General features: G+C 35.7%; 2 protein-coding genes across 5 annotated transcripts in view; both read left to right on the forward strand.

The window, feature by feature from the left end:
• Nucleotides 1-1,447, forward strand: part of lamb2l (laminin, beta 2-like) — an 80,743-nt gene extending 79,296 nt beyond the window's left edge. For all 3 annotated transcript variants that reach the window (XM_055013060.1, XM_055013062.1, XM_055013061.1), the window contains exon 35: nt 829-1,447. In XM_055013060.1, coding sequence (XP_054869035.1) covers nt 829-965 — 137 coding nt within the window. In that variant the 3' untranslated portion in view covers nt 966-1,447. The remainder of the gene's footprint in view (nt 1-828) is intronic.
• A 5,734-nt stretch (nt 1,448-7,181) lies between these two features.
• lamb2 (laminin, beta 2 (laminin S)) overlaps nt 7,182-26,381 on the forward strand; it is a 75,853-nt gene continuing 56,653 nt past the window's right edge. For both annotated transcript variants that reach the window (XM_035940689.2, XM_023293635.3), the window contains exons 1-2: nt 7,182-7,317; nt 7,545-7,616. In XM_035940689.2, coding sequence (XP_035796582.2) covers nt 7,580-7,616 — 37 coding nt within the window. In that variant the 5' untranslated portion in view covers nt 7,182-7,317; nt 7,545-7,579. The remainder of the gene's footprint in view (nt 7,318-7,544; nt 7,617-26,381) is intronic.

The raw sequence follows: 26,381 nt of genomic DNA on the forward strand, positions 1-26,381 counted from the left end.
ATTGTTATTATTATCTATATGAAGTAGAAAAACTAGAAATACAATTAAGAAATAGAAATAATAGAAAAAATGCAATTATTATTATTATTGTTCTCTCCATATGAAATAGAATAAAATAGAATACAATTTAAATAAATAAATAATATAAATAAAAAAGTAGAAATAAAATTTACTATTATTATTAGTGTGAAGAAAGACAAAGTGCAAAAAATATTTAATTAAATAGAAATAATATAAATAAAAACCAGAAATAAAATGTATTATTGATATTATTATTATCTGGGTGTGAAGTAGATTGAAATTGAAATATAATTTAAAGAAATAGAAATAATAAAGTGGAAAAAATATTCTTCTTCTTATTCTCTCATTGTGAAGAAATTTTAAAAAAATAAAATGTAAAGCAGAAATGATTACAGAACTAGAGAAATAGAAATTAAATTTACATTATTATTATTATTATTATTATTATGTCAGTGCTTGGCGTCTTGAAATGAGCAGGGCTGCATACGGTGCACTTTCTACACAATTTAAAAGAATCTGTGAGAAAATTCCTACTTTAAGGTTTAAAATCAAATGAAATTTATTTATAAATCACATCTAAAACAAGAGGAGTTGAACCAAAGTGCTGTTCAATTACAAATAACAACACATAAGTAATAAAGATGATGACTGAAAGAGAAATCTGAATTAAAAATTAAATAGAATGAATAAAAATAAAAGATTGAGCAGGGGTTGAGCTCTACCAGGAGAGGTGAGTCTCTATTTTATTGGTGTCCGAATGTTGGAATGTCTAATTTTTCAACTCGTTTCTGCTCCGCTTGGTTTCAGAACTGGAGAAAAAGTTCAGGAACAACGAGCAGCGGATGGAGAAGCAGCGGCTGGAGCTGGACGAGCTGAAGGAAAACGCCACGGTGGTGCGAGACGAGATCCGGGAACAAGTGCAGAAATACAGCAACTGTCTGTGACGACGCCTCCGGAAACGAAAACAAAATGCTGCTCTGGAGGAGCTTCCTCCGTCGTTCCACTGGCATGTTTTACACATTTACCTGTCAAGTGTTAAAGCTTTGAGGTGCTGAACCACTTCCTGACTACATATCAACAACACGCCTGTGACGTGTTCCAGCATTAAAGGAGTGGAGAACCTGCAATTAAGCCACGATGAATTGATTTAATGAATAAATAATCCACCGAATATTAGAGCATGTTATCAGAAAAGTTACTCGGACCAAAAGTGCTGTTAAGATTTCCTGTGTTCTGTTTTTTTCTTTTTCTGTAATTTGACCACATTAGCCTGATATTTACGACATTCCTACTAAGAAATCTGTGGAATTAAATTTTGTGTTTCTTATTATCACAAAGGAGAATAAAGGCAGAATAGTCTTTATAAGCTAAATTCATTCTGAGGTGTGATGATGGAGAAAAATAAATTTCATACAGTTTATGTGAATTAATTGCATCGTGTTTGTGTGTTAATGACTTTTCACTGCTGCAGAAGATGTTTCAATCCATCGCCACAAGGGGGCGACTTATCCTCAGCCGGGCAGCTCCTGAAGGTCAAATAAAGTCCAATTTATTCATAAAATACGTTTAAAAACATGCGTTAAACAGGCTGCAACACAATTATGTGCAAAAAAATCAAATAAAATGTCATTTTAAAATAAAATAGAATAAAACATTAAAACAGGCGAAAAAGGAGAGCAGTTTTTAAAAATTATTCCTATAAAATTAATTTTTAAAGAAAATGAAATGTTTGGACCGTTAAAATGTAATTTTTAAATAAAATAGAATAAAATATTGAAACAGGCAAAGGAGAGCAACTTGTAAAACGATCCCTAAAAAATTAAATCATAAAGAAAAATTTAATATTAGGACAACTAAAATGTAATTTTAAAATAGAATAAAATACTAAAACAGGCAAAAAGGAGATCAACTTGTAAAAATGAGGCCTACAAAATTAAATATTACAGAAAAATTAAGTATTAGGCCCAATATAATGTCATTTTTAAATAGAACAGAATAAAATACTAAAATTGCCAAAAAAAATGAGAGCAACTTGTAAAAATTTTTCCTAAAAAATTAAATATTAAAATGAAATATTAGGACCTCTGAAAGCAGCCAAACGTCAGTGAAAACCCGTATATCTTTAGGCTTTTCTTGACGCTTCTTGAACAGTAGACTGAAAAAGGACATTTTCACAGCTGGTATTTTGACCAGAAAAACCACAGATGTTACTAAAAACACTAATTATAACCGCTTTCTATTTAAGCCAGTGACTTCCTGTGTGCTGCTATTGTGTGTTTTCACTCATTGGAACTATTTACTGGGAGATTTAATAGACCAACGCAGGCGTAATTAATGAAATTAGCCATAAAAACGACGTTTTTCCTGCTTTGACGAGCCAAAATGTGTGCTGTCAAAAAGGCCTATTAAAATCACACTCTGTAGAGGTGTACTCAGCGTTCTAGATTGAAAACTTCACAGACTTTTCTTATGTTTTGTTGTAGGAGGATGATTTAAGTATTAAAATGTTTTACAACCCTGTAAATATGTGCAAATCCTGCATTAAAAATCAAGTAAAAGTTGTACCTTTTAAGCTAAATGTATTCAGTGTGACTCCAATAAATCAATACAAGTTAAATAAATGCAAAAATTTAATGGTTACAATGGTGAACATGAAGCATTTTAGAAACTTTTACCACATTGTTTTAATTTTCCCAACTTTACTGTCTTGGTTCTGTGTCATCAGCTTTGTTGTGGCTGCTGGTGTCCACAAAAATAAAACCAAAAAAACGATAAAACACCACTTTATACCACCTGTATCTACATTCTCAAATAGATGGAGAGCTTTCAGCCTCATATTTCCATCAAACTGCAAGAGAACGTTGAAATGTGTCAATCAGGTTGTCATGGAAACTCCAGTTAAATGTTAATGTGGTTTTCTGTCTAATGGACGTGTGAATAAGTGACTTTTTTTACCATCAGCGGTCAACAGAATCTGTGCAATTTCACTGAAATGTCAAATGATTCTAAGTTGTGTCTAAATATTTGCATTATTTCTAAGTATTTGCTTTCATAAACAATCAACAATGATAATGACTTTGTTGAGGATAAAATAAAAACCCAACACAACAAAAGTGAATCCACCTGCGATTACTGACGCACAACTCAGCCCTTTAATGTTCTGCTCAACCAAATGGTAGAGCACATTTTTACTCAATATATTTTATTGTTTTAGATAATTTCACCTGTTTCAGGCATCTCTGCCACTCGGCTGAGGTACATTATACTAAAAAAAAAGAACACTAGATGCCACTTTGTTTTGAAATAGCATGCAGAAGAAGTGACTGTGCTCACAGGAAGTTAGCAAGAGCAGAATCACTCCTGACATAAGGCCTCTGTTTGCTGTGATTTTCAAAGGTAAGCTAATATTTTTTTGACATATTGTCATGTCTACGGAGTTACTGAACATAACTGTGTAAACTGAAACATAAAAAGAAAGACCTAAAAGGGTCAAACCATTTTTGCAAAACATGCTCTACCGTTTGGTAGAGGTCAATATTTCCAAAACCGGGGGTCTGTTCACAAAAAATTAATTGATTGTTATTAGTGCCCCAAGGAAATAAAAAATATAAAGAATTAATTTTTCATTGTTTTTTTCTTGGTGAGGACGTTAAAGGGTTAGAAAACTTGAGTCCACCTGAGATTTCCAGTCAGCCTAAGTACACCACTATGGTTCTAAAATGAGCTGTGAACAGCAGAACTTTCCTAGTTTTGGACGTTCAGGCTGTGAACCAGACCAGGACTACCAGAGTGAACTCCAAGTCCTGACAGTGAAGCACAGAGTGGGAATACCGTTATGTGAAATAAAAAAATTTATATAAATGGTTTGGAAATGGTAAATAACTTTAAACTCTGTTGTTTTGCAGATTTTTTTTGCTTGTTTTCTTGGATTACAGACAATAAAATAGTAGGAAAAAAGGTGTTAATTTACCTGTAAATAAAGTAAATAATGAATACGCCAGCAGAACTTGGCTAGTTTTGGACTTTGGACTGTGCATGTCTTCATCATGGCTCCACATGGACAGGAAATGCCAAAGGAACTGAAAAATCTGACTGTAAGACTTCATAAAGATGGAAAAAGATACAGGAAGGTTGATGAGTAATTAAAAATCAGTGAAGAAACAGTTGCAGCAGTAATAAGGAGGTATAGAAGCAGCTTTAGTACCACTAATCAGGACTGCAGAGGTCGACCTTCTATTGACGACAGTCAAGTTCTGACAAACAGCAGCTGCTTCATCAATGGAAACGAAAGTTTGAAGGACGCTTCATGATGTCGGCCTCAACATAATCTACGAAAAAAACACCTTTGTTTGCTATTTGAAACAAAACTATGGGAGAAAATTTTTCTAAAGGATATGAAATAAAGCCTGATGAATGCTTTTTCCAGCATGTTTGGCATGAACCAGACCAGGACCACCACAGTGAACACATAGTCCTGGCAGTGAAGCACAGAGTGGGAATACCGTTATGTGAAATAAAAAGATGTATATGAATGATTTTGAAATGGTAAATAACTGTTTAAACTGTTGTGTTTTGCAGATTTGACCTGTTTTGTTGAATTACAGATAATAAAATCACCATTTTTTAAATTGCTTTATATTTTTGAGTGGATTCTGAGGAAAAACAAAAAAAGTTTAGTTTTTTTTTGTCTTTAGTGGTTTATAGATGGATGAAGTGTGACAAGAGGCTTCTAAATCGACTGGGATTTATTTTGTAAAGGGCTACGAACCAAACGTTTGTTTTACTTTGTGAGCACCTGACATGTTTTTTATGTAAACTCTTGATTTTCTGTGTTTTAGTTGCACATTTCAGGGCTAATCGAACCAATTGAAAACACCTGTCGAGCCTCGTGGCCTCTTTTACTTGCAGCAGCAGTGATTTTTCTCATTTTGCTCACCTCAAGCAGCTCTGCTGGTCTTTTCTGGGCTCTAACAAAGAGAGTTTGTCCTCCTGCAGCTCAGGGAATTTGTAATATGACAGAGATTTCCAGCAGCGTCTGTCCTGGAGAGAAGCACCAGCTGCAGCAGAACCGGACCACAGAGAACACATGCTCATGGAAAACCGTCGAAAGCTGCTTTTCATGCGTTTACGTCTTGAGTTTTCCTAAGATGAGCTCACTGGATCAGATCTAATGTGCAAACAGAGTCACCTGCAGGCAGATCCGTGCGCGCTCACGGCTGCTCAATCAAAGGGAATCTAATCCGACCGGCCGGGAGCGCGCATTCCTGCCGCGGACTCAGACAGGCTGGATGGAAAACAAGAGGTGGGTTAAAGCAGGAGGAACAGGAGCGGATTAAACTGCTAAAACTGAACTTAAATTAAACTATATATCAGTATATTGTCAGTGTTTATCGAGGAGAGTCGTTTTAGTCTCGTTTTACATCGTTTTAACACGATTTTATTTAACTATACAACAGCAGAAAATGAACTATGTGAAAGCTAATAGTAAGAATAGGTAGAAGGTACCTGCAGGCTGTGTATGAATGTATGTGGTTAAAATTATGGTCTGTTTTTTCCTTCAGTGTCACGGTAAATCTTTTAATTGCAGCAGATTTACAGGAAAATTGGTTGATGTCCGCCATTTTGTTGTCAGAGCCTGTGAAATTACAAATAAAGTTTGTTTTTTTTTAAGTGACAAAAAAGATTTTAGGCTGTTTTACAAGGGTTTTAAATGTCATTTTTTTTTTTAAATCATTTTTTTTGTAAAAAGGTTTTTCTTGGTTGTTAAATCACATCAAAAATCTGCACTTTAAAAATGGTAATTTCTGATTTTTTTTAATTACTTTTCTTTTTTACATTTGACAGTACAATTACACTATTTTTAATGTATTCAAATGAAGAACAATTATTGATATTCCACAAATATTTGAAGTTATTTGGGATTATTTTTTATTTAAGGATTGAAAGATTATTCTATTATTTTTGCAATTTTTTTCTAGATTTGGGCTTTACAGATAAATATTTTATGTAAATATTATATATATGTATATATATGTATATATATGTGTATATATATATATATATATATATATATATATATATATATATATATATATATATATATATATATATATATATATATAAATAATATTTACATAAAATATTTATCTGTAAAGCCCAAATCTAGAAAAAAATTGCAAAAATAATAGAATAATAAACAATAAAGAATAATATTGATGTTGTATTTTTGTAAATTAAACAAAAATATCATTTTTTCACAAATATTTGCAGTTGCTTGGAAAAAATGTTCGTTAAAGACTGAAAAACAATGAATTTAAACTGTCATTTTACAAAATTTACAGACATCTATCAATGTCATAGACAAAATACTTTTTTATTTGATTTAATCAAAACTAAAAAAACACATCAAAAATCTATATTCTTTTATTATTTATTTATGTTTTATTTATATATAATTTTACATGCTTGACATCCGTTCTCAACAAGCTGCTGCCATATTGCTTTACTGTACATAGGTTGATTTTTCTATATTTTAATTTATTTTATTTATACTGTATTTTGATGCTTTTAAAAAAAAAAAAACATATGGCACTAATGCAAAGGAAAGATTCCTCCATATGTCCTGGATATGTAGAGAAATTCACAATAAAGCTATTCTATTTTACTGTATTCAAATCAGACTACATTATTGTAATTTTACAGATATTTTTCGTTATTTGAAAGAACAATTATGTATGTTAAAATATTAAATGATGCATTTCAGAAAAACTCTTATAAATTTGTTAAATCACAGGAAAAAATGTGTCATTTTACATATTAGCCACAAAAAATAGGACAAAACGGTACATGATGTCCACACATATTTAAAGGAAAATTACATTTTATTAAATTAGATTATTAATTAGTAATAATTAGTAATTAACAATTACTAAAATCACAAAATAATAATAATAGTAATAGAATGTCAGTGCAGTTACCTCACGTTAATTTTTAAGGCAGCAGGAGATCTATTTTTAGCTGAATTAACCTAAAATAATTAATTGGACATCCTCCTCCCACCGCTAGACTCGAACCTGCGACCTTCCAGTCGACGGAGCTCCGGCCTCCTCCAGCGGGGCTCCTCCCTCCTCTGATCCGCTCCGGGGGCTCCAGCTCGGTCTTTCCGGGTGGAGAGAAGCGGAGGACTCCTCAGCAGAACGCCGCTCGGCTTCGCTTCTGTCCGGCATCAAGTGGACCGAGAGGGAGGCTGCGTGGAAGTCAGGAACCGAGAGAAACATCCGAACCAGAACCGAACCGGTGAGAGAAGAACCGCCCCGTGGTTCTAGAAGCTGGAAACCTTTTATGGAGCTTTTTTTATTTTACACGAGTTTTTTACGTTAAAATCCACTTTACTTTCACAGAAGTCCAGTTGCAGAAAAGTTCACATTTTCACTAATTTGTGCTCGGATTTTAAATGCACCACCACTGTTTTCCTCATAAATAATTAAATGTAAGTTAACGTTTTTATTTTCGTGTTCCTCCAGAGGACCTGCTGCCGGTCACAGGTTGCCCCGGCTGGATGGAGATGAGAACCCCGCTGTTGACGCTCCTCTGCGGTGAGTTTTCACTTTGAAGTCGCTCCGAGTTTTCTGCTCCAGAACTAAATCCTCAGAAGCGACTCAGTGAACAGCTCTGGCCGAAAACACGCAGCTGCAGGTCAGAGAGCTGCTCTTTGATTAGTCCCTGGAAGCACGGAGCCGCTGGAGCGTTCATCTAATCCTCTGTAGTGTCTGAAGGAACCAGGAAAGATGTTCTCACAACGTTACCTACAGGTTCTCATGGTGTTCCAAAGAAAACATTTTCATCTGATGTTCAAAGAACGTTTTAAGGATATTTATCATTTCTAATAAAGTTCCTGTGAGGTTACAAGGGAACTAAAACGGAACGTTTTAACATTCAGAGGATGTTTGGAGGATGTTGTCAGATTATGTTCCATGATAACTAAAGAAGAACGTTCTCAAGTCAACATTCAGAAAACGTTCTCCAGATGTTATCGAGGCCTCAGAAGACAGAATGTGTTGTTTGAAAACGTTCCTGTAATTTAAACTATTAACAAAAGGTGAAACGTTTCACCTGCAGTGTTCTGAGGATGTTTTGGAGATGTTGCTGTTGAGAATGTTCTTCGATAAAAAGTTCCCACAATGTTAACAAGATGGATGTTTTCAATGCAATATGTGGAAACTGTTTTGGGAACATTTTTAGGGCATCTTTAGAGAACTTTAGGAAAACTTCTCACAGAAAACATTTTGCAGAACTTTCTGAGAATGTTTTTAGAACCAAAAAAACTTCTAGCTGGGACAAAGAGCAACCCAACAACATGGAACGTTTCTACAACATTGTCTAACATTACCAACAAGTTCTAATAATGTTTGAGAGAAAACATTTTAATCTGATGTTCAAAGAACGTTTTAGGGATATTTAGCATTTCTAATAATGTTCCTTTGAGGTTAGAAGTGAACTAAGACAGAACGTTTTAACATTCAGGGGATGTTTGGAGGATGCTGTCAGATTATGTTCCATGATAACTAAAGAAGAACGTTCTCAAGTCATAATTCAGAAAACGTTCTCCAGATGTTATTGAGGCCTCAGAAGACAGAATGTGTTTTTATAAAACGTTCCTGTAATTTAAAATATTAAGAAAAGGTGAAACATTTCACCTGCAGTGTTCTGAGGATGTTTTGGAGATGTTGATGTTGAGAACGTTCTTCTATAAAACGTTCCCACCATGATAACAGAGGAAGGACATTCTCAGTGCAACATTTGGAAAATGTTTTAAGAACATTTTTAGAGGACTTGTTCCTGCCTTAGGCAAGAACATTCTGGGAACATCACTAGAAGTTTGCAGAACCTTCTCAGAACATTTTTAGAACCAACAAACTGTAGCTTGGAAGGGCAAACATTGCAGAAGTGAGAGAACATCATGTGAATAGAAAAAGAACCCGCTGTCAGAAATGTTCACTTGTTTTCAAGATTTTCACATCAGATGCAAACCACTTCAATTATGTTCTTTACTGTTCTGAGAAAGTTCTGCAAAGTTCTCATAATGTTTCTAATGGGAAGTTTTGTTTGGTTCCCAGAATGTTCTTCTTAAAGGCAGACAAAAAGTTTGAAAGTTCTCCAAAAATGTTCTGAAAATATTCTCCACATGTTGCATTGAAAACGTCCTTCCTTTGTTGAGGGACCGTTTTATAGAAGAACGTTCTCAACATCAACATCCCCAAAACATCCTCAGAACATTGCAGGTGAAATGTTCCATCTTTGTTAATATTTTAAATGACAGGAACGTTTTCTAAAAACACATTCTGTCTTCTGAGGCCTCAATAACATCTGGAGAACATTTTTTTAAATGTTGGTTTGAGAACGTTCTTCTTTAGTTATCATGGAACATAATCTGACAACATCCTCCAAACATCTTCTGAATGTTAAAACGTTCTGTCTTAGTTCACTTTTAACCTCACAGGAACATTATTAGAAATGATAAATATCCTTAAAACGTTCTTTGAACATCAGATTAAAATGTTTTCTTTGGAACACCATTAGAACTTGCAGGTGAAATTGTGAGAACGTTTCCTGCCTGCTGGGTTTCTGTTTGTTCTACCTAGAATTGTTTCTTCTAGTTCTGCGAAGTTCTAGTAATGTCTGTAGTTAGAAGTTTTCTTTCAGTTCCCAGAATGTTCAGGATAAAGTTCAGAAAATGTGCCTCTTTGTTGGTCTAGTTTTTGTTCCATTAATCCTCAGTGGAGAGGACTTGAGCATAGAGAACTGTGAGAACCGGTAGCTGGATGTGAGTGTCGGTTCCACAGATAAGGTGGCCCATGTTTCTGTTTTTAGGGCCCCAGATGCCCTCAGGGTCTCTGGGGTCGACTCTGTCTGTCTCTGTGGGTGGCGTCATTCTGTTTATGGTTCTCCTAAAACAGCCAGCTGAGTCCGCAAATAGAGACATCGGCTTCCACCTACATACTGCAAGAACCAAACCTTCCTGAGAGCCTGCAGGAGGAACGTTCTCACAACGTTATTGATCATTCCTAACAGTGTTCCTGTGAGGCTAAAAGTGACCAAAGACAGAACGTTTTAACATTCAGAGGATGTTTGGAGGATGTTATCAGATTATGTTCCATGATAACTAAAGAAGAACGTTCTCAATCCAACATTCAGAAAACGTTCTCCAGATGTTATCGAGGCCTCAGAAGACAGAATGTGTTTTTATAAAACGTTCCTGTAATTTAAAATATTAAGAAAAGGTGGAACATTTTACTGCAATGTTCTGAGGATGTTTTGGGGATGATGCTGTTGTGAACGTTCTTTGATAAAATGTTCTGAGAATGTTCTGCAAAGTTCTAGTAATGTTTTCAGCGGGACGTTTTCTTTTAGTTCCCAAAATGTTCTTCCTAAAGGCACATAAAGTTCTCTAGACATGCTCTAAAAAAATTTTTTTTCCAAATGTTGCATTTAGAACGTCCTTCCTTTATTAACATTGTGGGAACGTTTTTTGGAGAGCATTCTTAACAGCAACGTCCCCAAAACATCCTCAGAACATTGCATGTGAAATGTTCCATCTTTCTTAATGCACCACATCACATGAACGTTTTATAAAAATCACCTGAGGTCTTGAGAATCAGCCAGAGTTTTGGGGACGTTTCCTGATGTTTGACCCAGGTAGAATTTTTCGGATTCCAAAAATGTTCCGAGAAAGTTCTGGCAATGTTTTCATCATGAAGTTTTCTTTTAGTTCCTAGAATAAAAGTTGAATTCTTTACGAAAACATTTGCCAAATGTTGGATTGTGAACGTCAAGAATATTGTAGCTAAAATGTTCCATCTTTGTTAATATTTTAAATGACAGGAACGTTTTATAAAAACACATTCTGTCTTGTGAGGCCTCAATAACATCTGGAGAACATTTTGTGAATGTTGGTTTGAGAACGTTCTTCTTTAGTTATCATGGAACATAATCTGACAACATCCTCCAAACATCCTCTGAATGTTAAAACGTTCTGTCTTAGTTTACTTTTAACCTCACAGGAACATTATTAGAAATGATAAATATCCTTAAAATGTTCTTTGAACATCAGATTAAAATGTTTTCTTTAGAACATTATTAGAACTTGTAGGTAATGTTAGACAGTGTTGTTGGAACATTCCCTGCTTGCTGGGTTGCTTTTTGACCCAACTAGAAGTTTTTTTTGGTTTCAAAAACGTTCTGCAAAGTTCTGCAAAGTTCTCATGATGTTTTCTGTGGGAAGTTTTCCTTTAGTTCCCAGAATGTTCCTCTCAAAGACAGAATAAAGTTCTCTAAAGATGGTCTAAAAAATCTTCTTAAAATATTTTGTGGACATCCCTCCTTTTGTTATGATGTAACATTGTGGGAACATTTTTCAGAAGAACGTTCTCAACAGCAACATCCTCCAAACATCCTCTGAATGTTAAAACGTTCTGACTTAGTTCACTTTTAACCTCACAGGAACATTATTAGAAATAATAAAAAATCCTTTAAACATTTTTTGAACATCAGATAAAATGTTTTCTTTCCAACATTGTTAGAACCTCTAGACAATGTTTGCCAATGTTTTGAGAACGTTCCCTGCTTGCTGGGTTGCTTTTTGACTCCCCTAGAACTTTTTTCTTGTTCCAAAGACGTGAGAAAGTTCCGCGAACTTCCAGTGGTTGAAAGTTCTCTAAAGACACGGGAGAAATATTCTTAAAACATTTTCCTCCTGTTGCATTGAGAACGTCCAGAACACTGCAGGTAAAATGTATTAAATCACAGGAACATTTTATAAACACACATTCTGTCTTCTAAGGCCTCGATAACATCTGGAAAACGTTTCTTGAGTGTTGTTGTGTTCTTCTTTTGTTATCATGGAACATAATGTGACAACATCCTCCAAACGTTCTTTAAACGTTCCACTGTGTGTGTATAAGTTTATACATAATTAAAGAAAGCTAACTAATGAACTAAATACCGTCTAATTAAAGCTTCTTTTAAAGTGCCGTTCTGCTCTGAGCAGAGAGTCGTCGAGCTAAAGATTAATCAGAGTAATGACCCTCAGTAGAGAGCATCCTGAAGCTTTGTTCCCTGCAGCTAGAACACAAAAGGTTCCAGTTAAAGTCCATTAGAGCTGCTGTTGTCACCCACTGTGTCGCCTTCACTCATCCCTTTATTCTGGATAACAAAAAGCTCTGCGGGAGGTTTTCAGGACACAATTTGTAGCTTTGTCTTCTGAAGGTTTTTACACTCTGGTGGCCTAAATACAGCACTTCCATCCACAAATTACATTAAAACCATTAGTGGTGTCTGTCATTTCTGTCCTGTCTCTCTCTAATCACTGTGACCTCCAGGTTTAAACGACCTCTGACCTCGTCATGGTTCGTCCTCGGAGGCGTCGGGAGTCGAACGGACAGTTTTCTATCTCTGCTCAGGAGGTTTTATAGACGCTGTTGCTGTCAGAAACGCATCCCAATCTCTTATTTCTTCCTCTGAGTTTCCTCTCTGCTGCTACATTCTGCATTTTGTACTTTTCCTTTTTCTTACGTCACTAATCACAGATTATTTTGTGCAGGCTGAATACAGCTGGGAAAGTTTGTATTGATCGATCAATGTGGTTTTTTTTTAGTGTGAATATTGATTTTTGGTCGTTGAGAAAAGCCGATATCTGAAACCGATTTATGTTAAAAGTTACGATTTATTTACAGCATTGATGGCAGCAAACCTGGCACACGTTGATTCCAGTTGTTTTCATTTTTTGTTTAATAAATAATCAACAATTTTTTTTCTTTTGCATGATTTATAGCCTATTAACCCACAGTTTGCACAGAAGATATTTTTCAACTTTCTTTTTGTTTCTGTTTGTATGACATATAGCATTAATCCTGTAAAAAAACAAAAGCAAAACTAAAAATTTGAGCTCCTCTGCACATCTGAGAAGCACTTGGCTGTGAAAACCTGTCACTGTGGATTAATTTTGAGTCATTTTCTGCAATTCTTGCAAATTAAATAATAAAAAAAAGTCAATTTTTAACTGATTTTGTTATTCTTACTGAGTCGCACTGCATAGAAGACATTTTTGGATTCTTTTTAAAGTGAAAAGCGAGTGAACAGTAAGGAAAAATGAGACAGGAACAAAAAAAATGCTGCTTGTAATTCAGAGAGTCAACATGATTTTTATTTTATTTTTTAAGGTTTATGGCTTTTTAACTAGATCATTTTGGGTTCTTTTTTAATTCTAGTCATGGTTGTTCTGTTTTTAAAGAGGTGCAGGATTTTTTATTGCCATGAAAAATTAGTCCACAGTGAGTTAAAACGAAACAGGAGCTAAAAACAAGTAGAAACTGCTGCTTGGAGTTCAGAGTTAACATGTTTTTCTAAGGCTTTTTAACTGACGTACTGCACAGAAGATAACTTTGGATTCTTTTTAAAGTGAAAAATGAGCCAACAGTGAGGAAAAGTGACATAGGAGCAAAAAACAGTCAGAAGCAGCTGCTTTGAGTTCAGATGATTAACATGATTTAAACTTTTTTTTTTTTTTAAAGTGAAGTGAAAAATGAGCCAGGAGGATTAACATGATTTTTACATTTTTTTTTGATTTTATGATTTTTTAACTCGATATTTTGGGGTTCTTTTTCATTCTAGTCATGACTATTCTGTTTTTAAAGAGTGCAGGACTTTATGTTGAACCATCAGTGAGTAAAAATGAAACAGGAGCTGAAAACAACCGGAAACTGCTGCTTGGAATTCAGATTTAACATGTTTTCTGGCTAAGTTTGTATAAAATATCCTCTCAGACTGATTGGACCTGAGAATAAACATTTAACTTTTCCAAATGGATGCAAAAACAATCTAAACCTGTCTTTTGATGCATTTGCAGGCCGAGCCAGAGACTTTTTTCCTGCTTCATAAATCCGTGCTGCTCATGGCGTAGGAAGGAAAGCTTGACATGAAAGTAAACCTGCAGTAATTCACCTTTCATGCAGGTTTATGAGCGAGTGTGTCGGCTCTTTGTTGGGCAGGTGAGAGCTGGTTTGGCAGCCGGAGAGTTTGCTCCGAAGCCTTTGTAGAGCCTCCGGAAATGTGCGGATCCCAGAACAATGGCTTAGTAAAGCCGACTAACCAGCAGCAGCTAGAAAACAAGAGAGAGGCTGAAAAAATGGAGGGAGAGAGATGGAGTCAGGACAAAGAGAGAGAAAAGAGGGGAAGACTGGATGCTCAGGGGGAAGGGAGAAGGTCGCTTCACGTTGAGTTACGTTTCCCTGTTCTGTTGGCTGCAGCTTTTCTGGATGAAAAGAGGAGGAGGTGGAGATAAAAGAGGAGTAGAGGGGGAGGAAAAGGAGCTGGACTCATTAGAAACAATGGAGGAGGCTGGCAGAGTGGAGCTGAATACAGCCTGCTGCTTAAACAGGTGAAGATGTTTAAAGTCGATCACAAAGACCTTTTTACTACAACATTCTCACACGTCTTATTCAGAACAGTATAACACAGACCATTTATTTTTGGTAGATTACATTTTACAATTTTCAGCTCAGATTCGGTTCATTTTTCACACTTTTAATTTAAAGAACAGTCAGGAAATTAGGTTGAAAATCCAACAATTCTTTTAGGTTTTACAGTTTTCCAGCTCTGGTGAATGAATAAACCTGGAATCAACATGTAAACTATTTAAGTGCTCATATGTGTTGCCAGTACTGGTAAAAACTGCTAAATACTTCAGAAATTTTCACATTTTTAATTTGTTTCTATGCTTGTGTCGTATCTTACTTGTATAGTTCATCCAAGAAGTCCCTGAATTTTTATAATCTGACTGTTTGTTGCACCTGAGTCACTAATGGCTTCATAGTTGTATGAAGGAGTGCACAATACTTTGCTTTTTACAGAAATAAGTCAGTGCAAACCACTTATTTTTGGTGATTTTTCATAATGAGATGTAAATGAAATATTACAAGTTAAGCTCAGATTTGGTTCATTTTTCATGCATGATAATTTAAAGAACAGGCAGGAAATTAGGTTGGAAATCCAACAATTCTTTTAGATTTTAATTTCTTATTTTTGTTTTAAGCATAAAATCGAAAGCACAAATACCAGAACCACAGTTGTTTTTTTGTGTTGAATTCATAAATGGACAAAAAAAATTCAAACAGTTTTTTACTTATTGTCTGATTATGAGTTGAATCTCTGACAGTTTGTGTCAGTTTTAAGGTTATTTTCACTCAATAAACATTGCAGCTGTTTGAGTTTTATAAGCTTTTGTGCATAATTAGCAGAAGTTTTTCATGATTTGTGCTGTCCATTCTCTGTCAGTAGTTCCAGGTGTGACTGTTTTTACCTGAAAACCAAGAGAACAGAGCAGAGAGGAGCAGATTTATTACAGTTTGGTCTGAAGAAAATTGCTTTTACACAATCAAATGTCAAAAGTCTGCTTATATTTCAGTCTTAAACACAGCATGGCCTTTTTGTTTCTGATGTTTCGTCTCTTGGACTCTCCTCAGGTCTGGTCTAATATCAGAATAATCAGAGTTTGTGTTGTGCAGCTTGTTAAAAACCCTCAGAGACACTTGAAACCTGGAATTATCTAATAGCAGACAAGCAGCAATTACAGAGCGACGCTGAAGGACAAGAGGAAAAACCAGGAGGCAGGAAGACAGAAAGAAAGATAGAAAGAAAGAAAGAAAGAAAGCCGTGTTTAATGTGCTTGTTGTTTTCATTTTACCATTACTTAAATTGAACATGTTTGTTGCCGTGGAAACAGCCTGACCTGCAGCCTCAGCGTTTCATTTTTCAGACCAGTAATTCAATGTGAAAACACACAAATGTCTAATAAAGTCTGTCGACTCGTATCTCAGGTCGCTTCTATTTCAAACAACATGAGAATTGAACTAAAACTCTTCATGTTGCCGTCATGTCGCTACACGTTCTGATTTCAGGGAACCAAACGTTATTTTATGACACATGTCTACTCTGTAGCTCACATGTGGGATCACACATCTATATTTTAGCATGTTGATGTGTCTGATTCATGAAATAGACGGTGCTACTTTGCATTTTCTTGCTCTGGTGCAGAGATTTGAGAGGTTAGGCTAGTTAGCTTGAATGCGAATTGGGTTTTATGTAAATGTGTAGCTCCTGTTAGCAGCCATTTAGCTCGGTTAGCAGCTACTTGTGTCTTCTGAGGGACAAGTTCACTTGTTTAGGTGGCATTACATTAATTTGTTTCTTTTGTTATTAATGTTGGTGTTGCTATCGTGTCTTTAAGTTTACCTTAAGGAGGAGTTTAGTTGTTTTGTTTAGCTAGTTTTAGGAGTTTAGTTATTTTGTTTAGCTAGTTTTAGGAGTTTAGTTGTTTTGTTTGGCTAGTTTTAGGAGTTAAGTTGTTTTTGTTCAGCTAATTTTAGGAGTTTAGTTGTTTTGTTTTGCAAGCTGTAAAAGTTTAGTTCTTTAGTTCAGGTAGTTTCAGAAGTTTAGTTGTTGTGTTTGTCTAGTTTTAGGAGTTTATTTGTTTTGTTTATCTAGTTTTCTGGAGTTTAGTTGTTTTGTTTAGCTAGTTTTGTAACTCTGTTAGCCTTCATTTGGTTCTTTGAGTTAGCAAAACCCACCAGCTCTGTTTTCTTTCTATTATCACCTTTTTATTATCACCTATCTCAGCCAGTAGCATCTGTTTTGTTTTGGGTTTTTTTGTTTCTCCCAGCTGACCTGAGACAGCTGGTTCTTAACAACAACAAATATTGAAGTTTTCTTATTTTATTCAGTTCCAATGTTTGTCTATGTTAACAACTTCACAGCAAAAATAGATTCCAAACATTGAACAGCTTATGCCGACTGAGTAAAGAAATGACATTAATTACATTTTAAATGCTGTTTTATTGGACAAATTAACATTCTCAACACACTAACAGAAAGAGGCCAACACCACCGTTTCATTATTTTGTGTTTTATTTCCATATAATGTGATAATCAGCCGGCGCCGTCTAGAAAGTCTGTATAATTCGTCACAGTGAGTAAATCAGCATTAAAGAGAAAACTGAGTTAGGGTTAATATGAAGTTACAGGGTTTTGGAGCAACGGATTTTAAAAAATAACTGTCAAAATTGAAGATATTCAGACGTGTGAGGCAGGAAAATAGCATCTACACTTCCAATTATGCAGCTTGATAGTTGTTTTTGTTTAAAATTGTGTTAGATTCGTCACATTTGCATTTAAAATACTGCAGTTTGGATATGGAACTGATTTTCTGTTAAAACGTTGCAGCTTCCAAACCCAAACTGAGAAGTGTTTTTTTTCTCAAACTTAGATTGTGCCGAGAGCCAAAATGGTGTATATGTAATATGAAGATCATTTTGATTGACTTAAGCGAGATTCTGGAGTTTGCTGATTGATTCCCATCATATAACTCTACAGACACCAGAGAAACAAAGATTTCCTTCACTCCTCTGTCAGGAGATGCTTCAGGTCATCATCAGTTCAGGACTAATGTTGAAAAATGACCCGTAGTCTCCTGTGTGTTCTAAATTATCCTCCGAGTGTCTGACCTTTTGACTTTTGGCCACACAGAGTCTCACTTTCAGCATTTTAGTCCGACATTATTATGCTATTAGGCTGATTTTTAGATGTGCACCTGAACACAAATGCACAAGTTTTAGGAATAAATGTACGTTGGATATTATCTCATGTCGCAGAAACCTGCACACACATCAGATGCTTGTCTTCGGTCCCTGGTGTGCCGTAGTTTTCGGAGCTTTTGCCTCTAAGTGGAGCCAGATTTTCTGTGATTAGCAGCAGCAGCTCAGCTCCATGTTTCTCCAGAAACACTTGACGTCTTGATCACAAACCAAAGCCACAGACGGACCGAGCTGGTTGACCGATGGCCCAACATCTGCTGCCCACGTGCTCCTCCTGTTTGGTGGCTTTATTGAACTTGTGGCCGGTAGCTGACTTTAGATGCAATCATCGTCGTCTACGCTGCACTTTGTAGGTTTTTAGTGATGGAGCTGCACAGTGGCATCGCTTTTTTTGTCCCGAGGACTTTTATGTTCCACCACAGCAACATTTAATGACATTTTTCTGACCTCTGGAGACTGAAAACTTCAGGTTTCAACTTTTTCCTGTTTCCAAAGGTCATCGTTACAGCAGCAAATTCAGGTTTGCCTAGCCCTTTGAGTCGTTTTGTCGAATTTTAGGTTCTATTGGTAGCATTTTTGTCAGTCAATCCTACATAAACAGAGGAGATCATTTAATCACTCCTATTTCTATTATATATATTTAGTTATAATCACCCTTTTCATTCCGCCAAGGAGTGTGGTGGAGTTATGTGACGATCAGCATTGGTTTGTTTGTCTGTTAGCAACATTACTCAAAAACGGACTGACAGATTTTGCTAAAATTTTCAGAGAAGGTCAGAAATGACACAAGGATCAAGTGATTAGATTTTGGCAGTGATGCGGCTTATAGTCTGGATCTACGGATTTGTTAAAGATTTCTGTATCATTGCCAGATAGCAGCATGGTGTCACTGTAACCATGACAACAAGTGAACACCATCAGCTGCCTGCTGATGATCACATGATTGTGATTCTACTACAAATCCACCGCTGTGGACTTATCAGGACTTATCCATCGGAAATGATACAAGGAACAATTGATTAAATTGTGGGGGTGTTTCTGAGTCCCATCAATTCCCGCCACCCGCTACATATTTAGGTCACATGATTCTGTATCCGTACATAACGTACACATGAATAACACACACCTGTGGGTACATCTATATTAAATGGACATATTCTATGTTGCTGTGATTTCTGATCATCAGTAACTAATAAACAAATGCTGCATTTCAAAAAAAAAAATCCTGCATTTCTGACAATGTCATATGAGGGAATGAGCAGCCTTGGAGGAGGACTGCACTCTCTGAGGGCTTTTCTAGTTAATGAAGAAGTCTAATTATGAATGACAGGTTCCCTGGTACCACATGCTGTCAAAACATTGTATTTAACGTATGTTAGTTCCAGATGTCAGTTATCGGCCTGTTTTGAATAATCAAAATTGGAGTCACCTCTAAAAAACCAACATTGTTTGATCCTTAGTGTTTTAATCCTTTATTAATCCCACAGTGGCGAAATTTGCGTCTTTACAGCAGCAGACGGAATCAAACATTTAAAAAGTAAAAAATAACAATCAACCAAAAGTACTGGTTCAGATTGTCCAGTATTGCAGATATCTCTCTGATAATCTGTTACAAAGATTGTTTCTTCTGTTGAAATCTTCAGTGTCTTTAGACTGAAGGTTTGGTTGCTGCTCAAATAAGAAGCGACATTGTTCCAGCTCCACCTGTTGCTGCTTCGCTCCATATTTCCTCCCATCGTGGAGCGATTCAGACGTCTGCAGGAATGTGAACGAATCGTCCAGCTGCCTTGTTAATCAAACTGTTTCACTGAAGCCAAGAACAGACCCAGAGACAGCTGAGGAGTCCACAGCAAACACATCACGAATGCAGACGAAACACAGAAAAACTGACTAGCTCAGTTTACAGCACTTTGTAAAATATTAAGAATGCTTTAATGCACATTCTCTGATGCCAAAAGTCTCTGTTGAAGCAGCTGCAGATGTTTTATGATTGCAGTAATTAAATGGTGGCAGTGTGGTTTTATTTAAAAGAAACCACAATTATCTTAGGCCACAGTTAATTCAGTGGCTTAAATCATATTTAGTGGAAAAATATGAAAGATGATTAAACTGAGGCAGTTTTAAAATCTTTCCACAGTTATTTAAAACATTTATTTGAATTAATTCCCCTCCCTTCCATTTTTTTGAACCAACAGAGCTCTTGTCCTTAATTTATTTCCTGATTAATTTACTTCTCTGGCCTGAAAGTAAAATTACCACTAAAGATGAATTGCATCAAAGATAGGGTTCATTTTAGGCAGAATTTTCTTATAAATTTAGTGGTTTTGCTTTAATTGTGCTGTAGAAATGTTTATTTTATGCCTCATTATTTCAGCATTTGTCTTCTGTCTTGTTCTTTTTACCCAAAATCTGTTTTGTCCTTTTTCAGCTGCAGCTAATAACCGTCTGAGCTACAAAACTGTCCGTAGGGTTTGAAAGTCATTTTGTCTTTAAAAAACACCAAAAATACACCATTTATCATCCAGAAACTGTAAAAAACAAGAGGAATGATCAAACTTGTCAACTGTCCTTGAGCTACTCGTCGGTGATGTTTGGACATTGAACTAAATCCAAACTTATGATGAAGATGTTTTGCCAAAGTTGCTTTATTGTACGTATCGACTTTGAAAATTTGCCAAAATGAAACCGTTGGTTCGCATCACATTCTGTAAAAAACAAAAACTTCTGCGCTCCTTTCCACAACCGTAGAGCCTGGATATACTTAACCAAAGCCAACAGTCAAATGACGATAATTCAGAGAATTTTCAGCTGTTGTTCAATTAAGACTGGTGTAATCAAATACCTGTAGTACGTAGAACCAACATTTCTATCTAGTATTTGTACCATCTATTGATATTTTAATGGTTTTTGTTGGATTTTTTGCAAAATAAGTAAAGAAATTCTACATATTTTTCAGGATTTCTGGCATTATAGCTGTACAGAAGGCATTTCTAGATCTTGTATTCATGGTTTTGCTGTTTCTATAGAAGTACAGGAGTTTGAACTGCAGTAAAATACAAATTACAACAACATTTAGATTATTGAATGAAACAGACATGTAGAGCTGGTTGTTGTTTGAGTATGTATGTTGAACTGATAGTGGTTAGCGGCATTAAAAACACAACAATCCTGCAGAAATGGACGATCTAGACGTTAAAATGGGTTTATTTCGGAAAATAAGTCATTTGGACACAGTTTCTTTTGTTTAATTAAAGCTACTGGAGTTTATTTTAGCCTTTTCTAGCTGTGATTCTTCATTTAATATATCACCTGATTAAAAGAGGATGGAAACAGTGGATAAGGGGAGCAGCAAGTGTTATATAAGAGAAGGAAGGTGGGAGGTTGGGAGTAATAAAGGAGAAGAACAACTGGATGTTTGGATTCGGGAGTCATAATTAAATACCTGTAGTACATAAAACCAACATTTCTATCTAGTATTTGTACCATCTATTGATACTTTAATGGTTTTTGTTGGATTTTTTGCAAAATAAATGAAGAAATTCTACTTATTTTTCATGATATCTGGCATTCTAACTGTACAGAAGACATCTTTACTACTTGTATTCATGTTTGTGTTGTTTCTATAGAGGTGCAGGAGTTTAAATTGCACTAAAAATACAAATGACAACAACATTTAGATCACTGGGTGAAGAGCCGAGTTGAACCAATTGTGGCTAGAAGCATTAAAAACACAACATAATCCTGCAGAAATGGACAATCTAGATAGTAAAGTTGATTTTATCTAGTGAAATAAGTCATGTGGACACAGTTTCTTCTGTTTAATTAAATCTGCTAGAGTTTGTTTTTAGCCTTTTCCAGCTGTGGTTCTTCATTTTATAGATATAGATAATGATACGTGGCATTAAGGTCAGCGACGCTGATTAAAAGAGGATGGAAACAGTGGATAAGGGAGCAGCAGGTGTTATATAAGAGAAGGAAGGTGGGAGGTTGGGAGTAGTAAAGGAGGAGAACAGCTGGATGTTTGGATTCGGGAGTCGACCGTCCGTCAGCTAAGTGCCGAGCAAAGAGAGAATGTAAACTAATTAGCCAGGGGGAGTTAAAAATAAAGTGCTGTTGACTTTTTCCTTGACTCGGCTCTTAAAGCGGCCGTCTGATGTCGAGAGCTAAACTTATCCGAGCTGCCTCCAGGTCGAGTACGATCTTTAAATGACACTGATCCCGTCTGTTCGCTGATATCGGACCTGCAGGTTTAATGTTGTTGGAAATGCGTCTGACATTCTGCTGTCTGAGCAGATGTGTTGTGTTTTGCTGACTTTTCTTGTCTCGGTTTTCCTTTGTTGTTTACGTTGGTGGACGTTGGTAAACTGTGAGGAAAACATCACTCTGATGTCACATCCTTCAGTTCCGATGCTTGATTGAACCCGTGCAAACTACAAAGGACGAAAAAACAAACAAAAGCAGCAGGAAAACACAGTTTACTCCGACTGGCAGCGTTCAAGGTGTTTAGCTTTCATGCTAATCATTAGCTACCATTGCGTTTTCTGAATTTTTGCAGTTTGTTTTGAGGTGAAATTATTTAAAAGCAGTATTCATTGACTTTGGTGTAGTTTATACCTTTGTTTTTCTGTTTAATTTTTTGTGCTTTTGAATGCAGGACCTGGACGTATTTCTTGATTTATTGCAAGGTTTTTTTTTTAGGGCTTGAAGTCAAATTTGTGCCATTTGGAAGTAAATTTAGCTTTCAGATGCATTAAACGCTGCAGAAAATAGCTCGATTTATGCAATGTTTTTTTTTAAAAACGAGTATTTTTCACCTTTGTTTTCCCAGTTGTCTTGCAGACACTTTGTTTACATGTTGGTAGTTCTTTTTTTCTCTTTAAACTATCAGTGACTCTGAAATAAGATTTAGTGGAAGAACGTGAACATTTTTTAGTGAACACAGTTTAAATTTCTTGATGTTAAAGCGGTAAACCCTGACTTACTGCTGCACCTGTCAAACTTCCCATTCTACCACAAAAAATGTGTAATTTACAATGAAAACAGTAGTTCAGTAATTATTTGAAATTCACAGTCTTAATGAAAATTGACAATTTTGTTAAATTAAAATGAAACATACTGAACATTTTCAGTTAGTTTCAATTTAGTTTGATATAATTTAATTCAGTATCATTTATTGGTATAAATATCACATTAACAATATCAGCAAAGTGTCAAAGATGGAGTAATTCCAAAAATTAAAAAAGGAAGAAAAACAATTCAATTTAGTAAAAAAAAAGGAATTACATTTAAAAAAATATTTTACATATTTTTATTACTTTTCTGCATTTCTCCTGTTATGTAATTTTATTTTCCGAGCAACAGCTGGCAAAATAATTTCCTTCAGAATTAGTACAGCCTCAGCTTAGCATAACTCACCACAACTGAGTGAGCATAATTTAGACTAGCTTGGCTCAGCTTAGCCAACAGAGTGTAATTTAGCATAATATAGCAAAACTTAGCTTAGCTTACTGAGCATAGTGTAACTTAACTTAGGTCAGCTTAGTGGAACTTAACGTAACTTAACTTGGCTTAGAGTAACTTAGCTTAGCGAAGCTTAACTTAGCTTAGTGTAGCTCAGCATAATTTAGCCTAGCTTGGCTCAGCTTAGCCAACAGAGTGTAATTTAGCATAATATAGCAAAACTTAGCTTAGCTTACTGAGCATAGTGTAACTTAACTTAGGTCAGCTTAGTGGAACTTAACGTAACTTAACTTGGCTTAGAGTAACTTAGCTTAGCGAAGCTTAACTTAGCTTAGTGTAGCTCAGCATAATTTAGCCTAGCTTGGCTCAGCTTAGCCAACAGAGTGTAATTTAGCATAATATAGCAAAACTTAGCTTAGCTTACTGAGCATAGTGTAACTTAACTTAGGTCAGCTTAGTGGAACTTAACTTAACTTGGCTTAGAGTAACTTAGCTTAGCGAAGCTTAACTTAGCTTAGTGTAGCTCGGCTCAGCTTAGCCAACAGAGTTTAATTTAGCATAATATAGCAAAACTTAGCTTAGCTTACTGAAACTTAGCGTTACTTAGCTGAACATAGTGTAACTTAACATAACTTATGTAACTTAGGTCAGCTTAGTGGAACTTAACGTAACTTAACGTGGCTTAGAGTAACTTAGCTTAGCGAAGCTTATCTTAGTGTAGCTCAGCATAATTTAGCCTAGCTTAGGACAACTTATCCAACTGAGTGTTATTTAGCATAACTTAGCTTAGCTTAGTGAAACTTAGTGTAACTTAGCGGAGTGTAACTTAGTATAACTTGGCTTAGCATAACAGCTAAATATAAGTTCGCTTAGCATTACTTACGTAACTTACTGTAATTTAATCTAGCTTAGCGCAACTGAGCCATCTAAATGCAATTTAGCTAAGTTAATTGTAACTTAGCATAACCTGGCTTAGCTAAGTGTAACTTAGCATAACTTTGCTTAGCTTAGCGTTGCATAGCTTAATGCAACTTAGCTTTGCACAACTTAGTGTAACTTAAAGTAACTTAGCTAAAAGTAACTTAACCTAAAGTAACTTGGCATAAGATAACAAAGTATCTTAACATAACATAACTTAGCATAACTTGGTGTAAATTAGCTTAGCATAAAGTAACTTATTGTAACATAACTTAGCATAACACAACCATTAGCACTGGCTCCTTAGCTAATTGGAAACTGTCTTATACTGCTTTATTTTAAATTTCTTGCCAAATCTACATCATTTTTCCTGCAGCTTACTGCTCTTGTAATCCCTCCTAACCCTGAATCCGACTTGTCTTCATTTACTGGCAGCTCTTTCTGCTTCACTTTGTACTTAAAGAGATTGAAAATGACTCAAAGACAAAGATGAAAGTCTGGAATTACAGCAGAGAGCAGGTCAGGGGTTGAGTTCATATGTGGAGATTCTTTCTGTGTCCATCATGTGGAAAAACCTTTGGCTCTGAGTCAGATTTCACTGTTATTTAGTGCCAGTCTTTTTAAACTGTGGCTCAGAATAGACTCAACAGTTAACATGATGGCAGCTACAGTGATGCAGAACATCTGAAGGGACAGCAGAGTTCCACATTAGCTCACGTTACCTACAAGTTCTACTAATGTCTGAAAGAAAACATTTTAGTATAATGTTCAAAGAACATTTTAAGGATATTTATCATTTCTAATAATGTTTCTGTGAGGTTAAAGATGAACTAAGACAGAACGTTTTAACATTGTTGATGTTGTCAGACTATGTTCTATGATAGCTAAAGAAGAACGTTCTCAAACCAACATTCAAAAAACGTTCTCCAGATGTTATTCAGGCCTCAGGAGACAGTATGGGTTTTTATCAAATGTTCCTGTAATTTAAAATATTAACAAAGGTGGAACGTTTTACCTGAAATGTTCTGAGGATGTTGTGGGGATGTTGATGTTGAGAACGTGCTTCTATAAAACGTTCCCACAATGATAATGAAGAAAGGACGTTCTCAATACAACATTTGGAAAATGTTTTAAGAACATTTTGAGAGCATCTTTAGAGAACTTTCAAGTCACATTCTGGAAACTAAAAGAAAACATTCTGCTGCAGACATTATTAGAACTTTTTCAGAACTTTCTCAGAACATTTTGTGAACTAAAAAAAGTTGTAGCTGAGTCAAAGATTAACCTAGAAAGCAGGAACGTTCCCACAACGGCTAACATAACCTACGAGTTCTAATAACGTTCCAAAGAAAACATTTCAATCTGATGTTCTGATGTTATCTTCCACTAGAACAAATCTTCTAATACATAACGCAGCGTAGCATAGCGTAACGGACCGTACTGTAACGTAGCATAGCATAGCGTAACGTAGCGTAGCATAACATAGAGTAACGTAACATAGTGTAGCATAACATAGAATAGCGTAATATAGAATAGCATAATATAGAATAGCGTAACATAGCGTAGCACTATGTAGCATAACGGAACATAATATAATTGACTTAATTTAACTTTACTTAACTTTTGTTAACTTTATTTAAATAAAGTTAATTTAAGTAAAGTTCAGTTAGGTTAACCTAATTAACGTAAATTAAATGATTCTATTTTGGGTCATTTAAACTGAACTCATCACATTTTTAGAACAATTTCTGCTGTCATCTCTGAATCTTGTTCCGTTTGTTTCAGGCTCTCAGATAAAGAACGGGGGAACAACTGTGTTTTATCACAGGTCATTATGTCGACTCTCGTCTCAGCTGATAATGATAAACTTTAGTCAGCTGGGTCTGTTATCTTCCACTAGAACAAATCCTCTAATAGGAGTCTTTAGCGTTCTCCCAGAGAACAAGCCTGATGGAACGTTCTGTATCTGTATTTAGAGTGTCACATGAATCCTGGGTTTTAATTCTGTAATTAACATACTGTCACAATCACAGACTTTTACACAAACACACACGTGCCACGGAATGTTGTGTTTTTGTTCACTTGGCTGTCACCAACCTGAGACTTGTCCTGGTGCCAGGAGAACCCAGAACCCTCCGGTGTTCCTGTGAAATCCTCCTCTGCTCGGTTCCCAGCAGCCTCCATATCTGGCTGAGATAAAACTCTGTCCACCTTTAATCAGTCAGCTCAGACCTGGACACAGAGAGCAGGGCTGCTTCCTGCATTAAAGAACAGACGGTAGACGTGCTCACAAGGCTAATGCATGTTCACCACTCATTTTTTTATAGTGCAGAAGCA

Source organism: Amphiprion ocellaris, chromosome 8, assembly GCF_022539595.1.
Source record: "Amphiprion ocellaris isolate individual 3 ecotype Okinawa chromosome 8, ASM2253959v1, whole genome shotgun sequence".
Taxonomy (NCBI): domain Eukaryota; kingdom Metazoa; phylum Chordata; class Actinopteri; family Pomacentridae; genus Amphiprion; species Amphiprion ocellaris.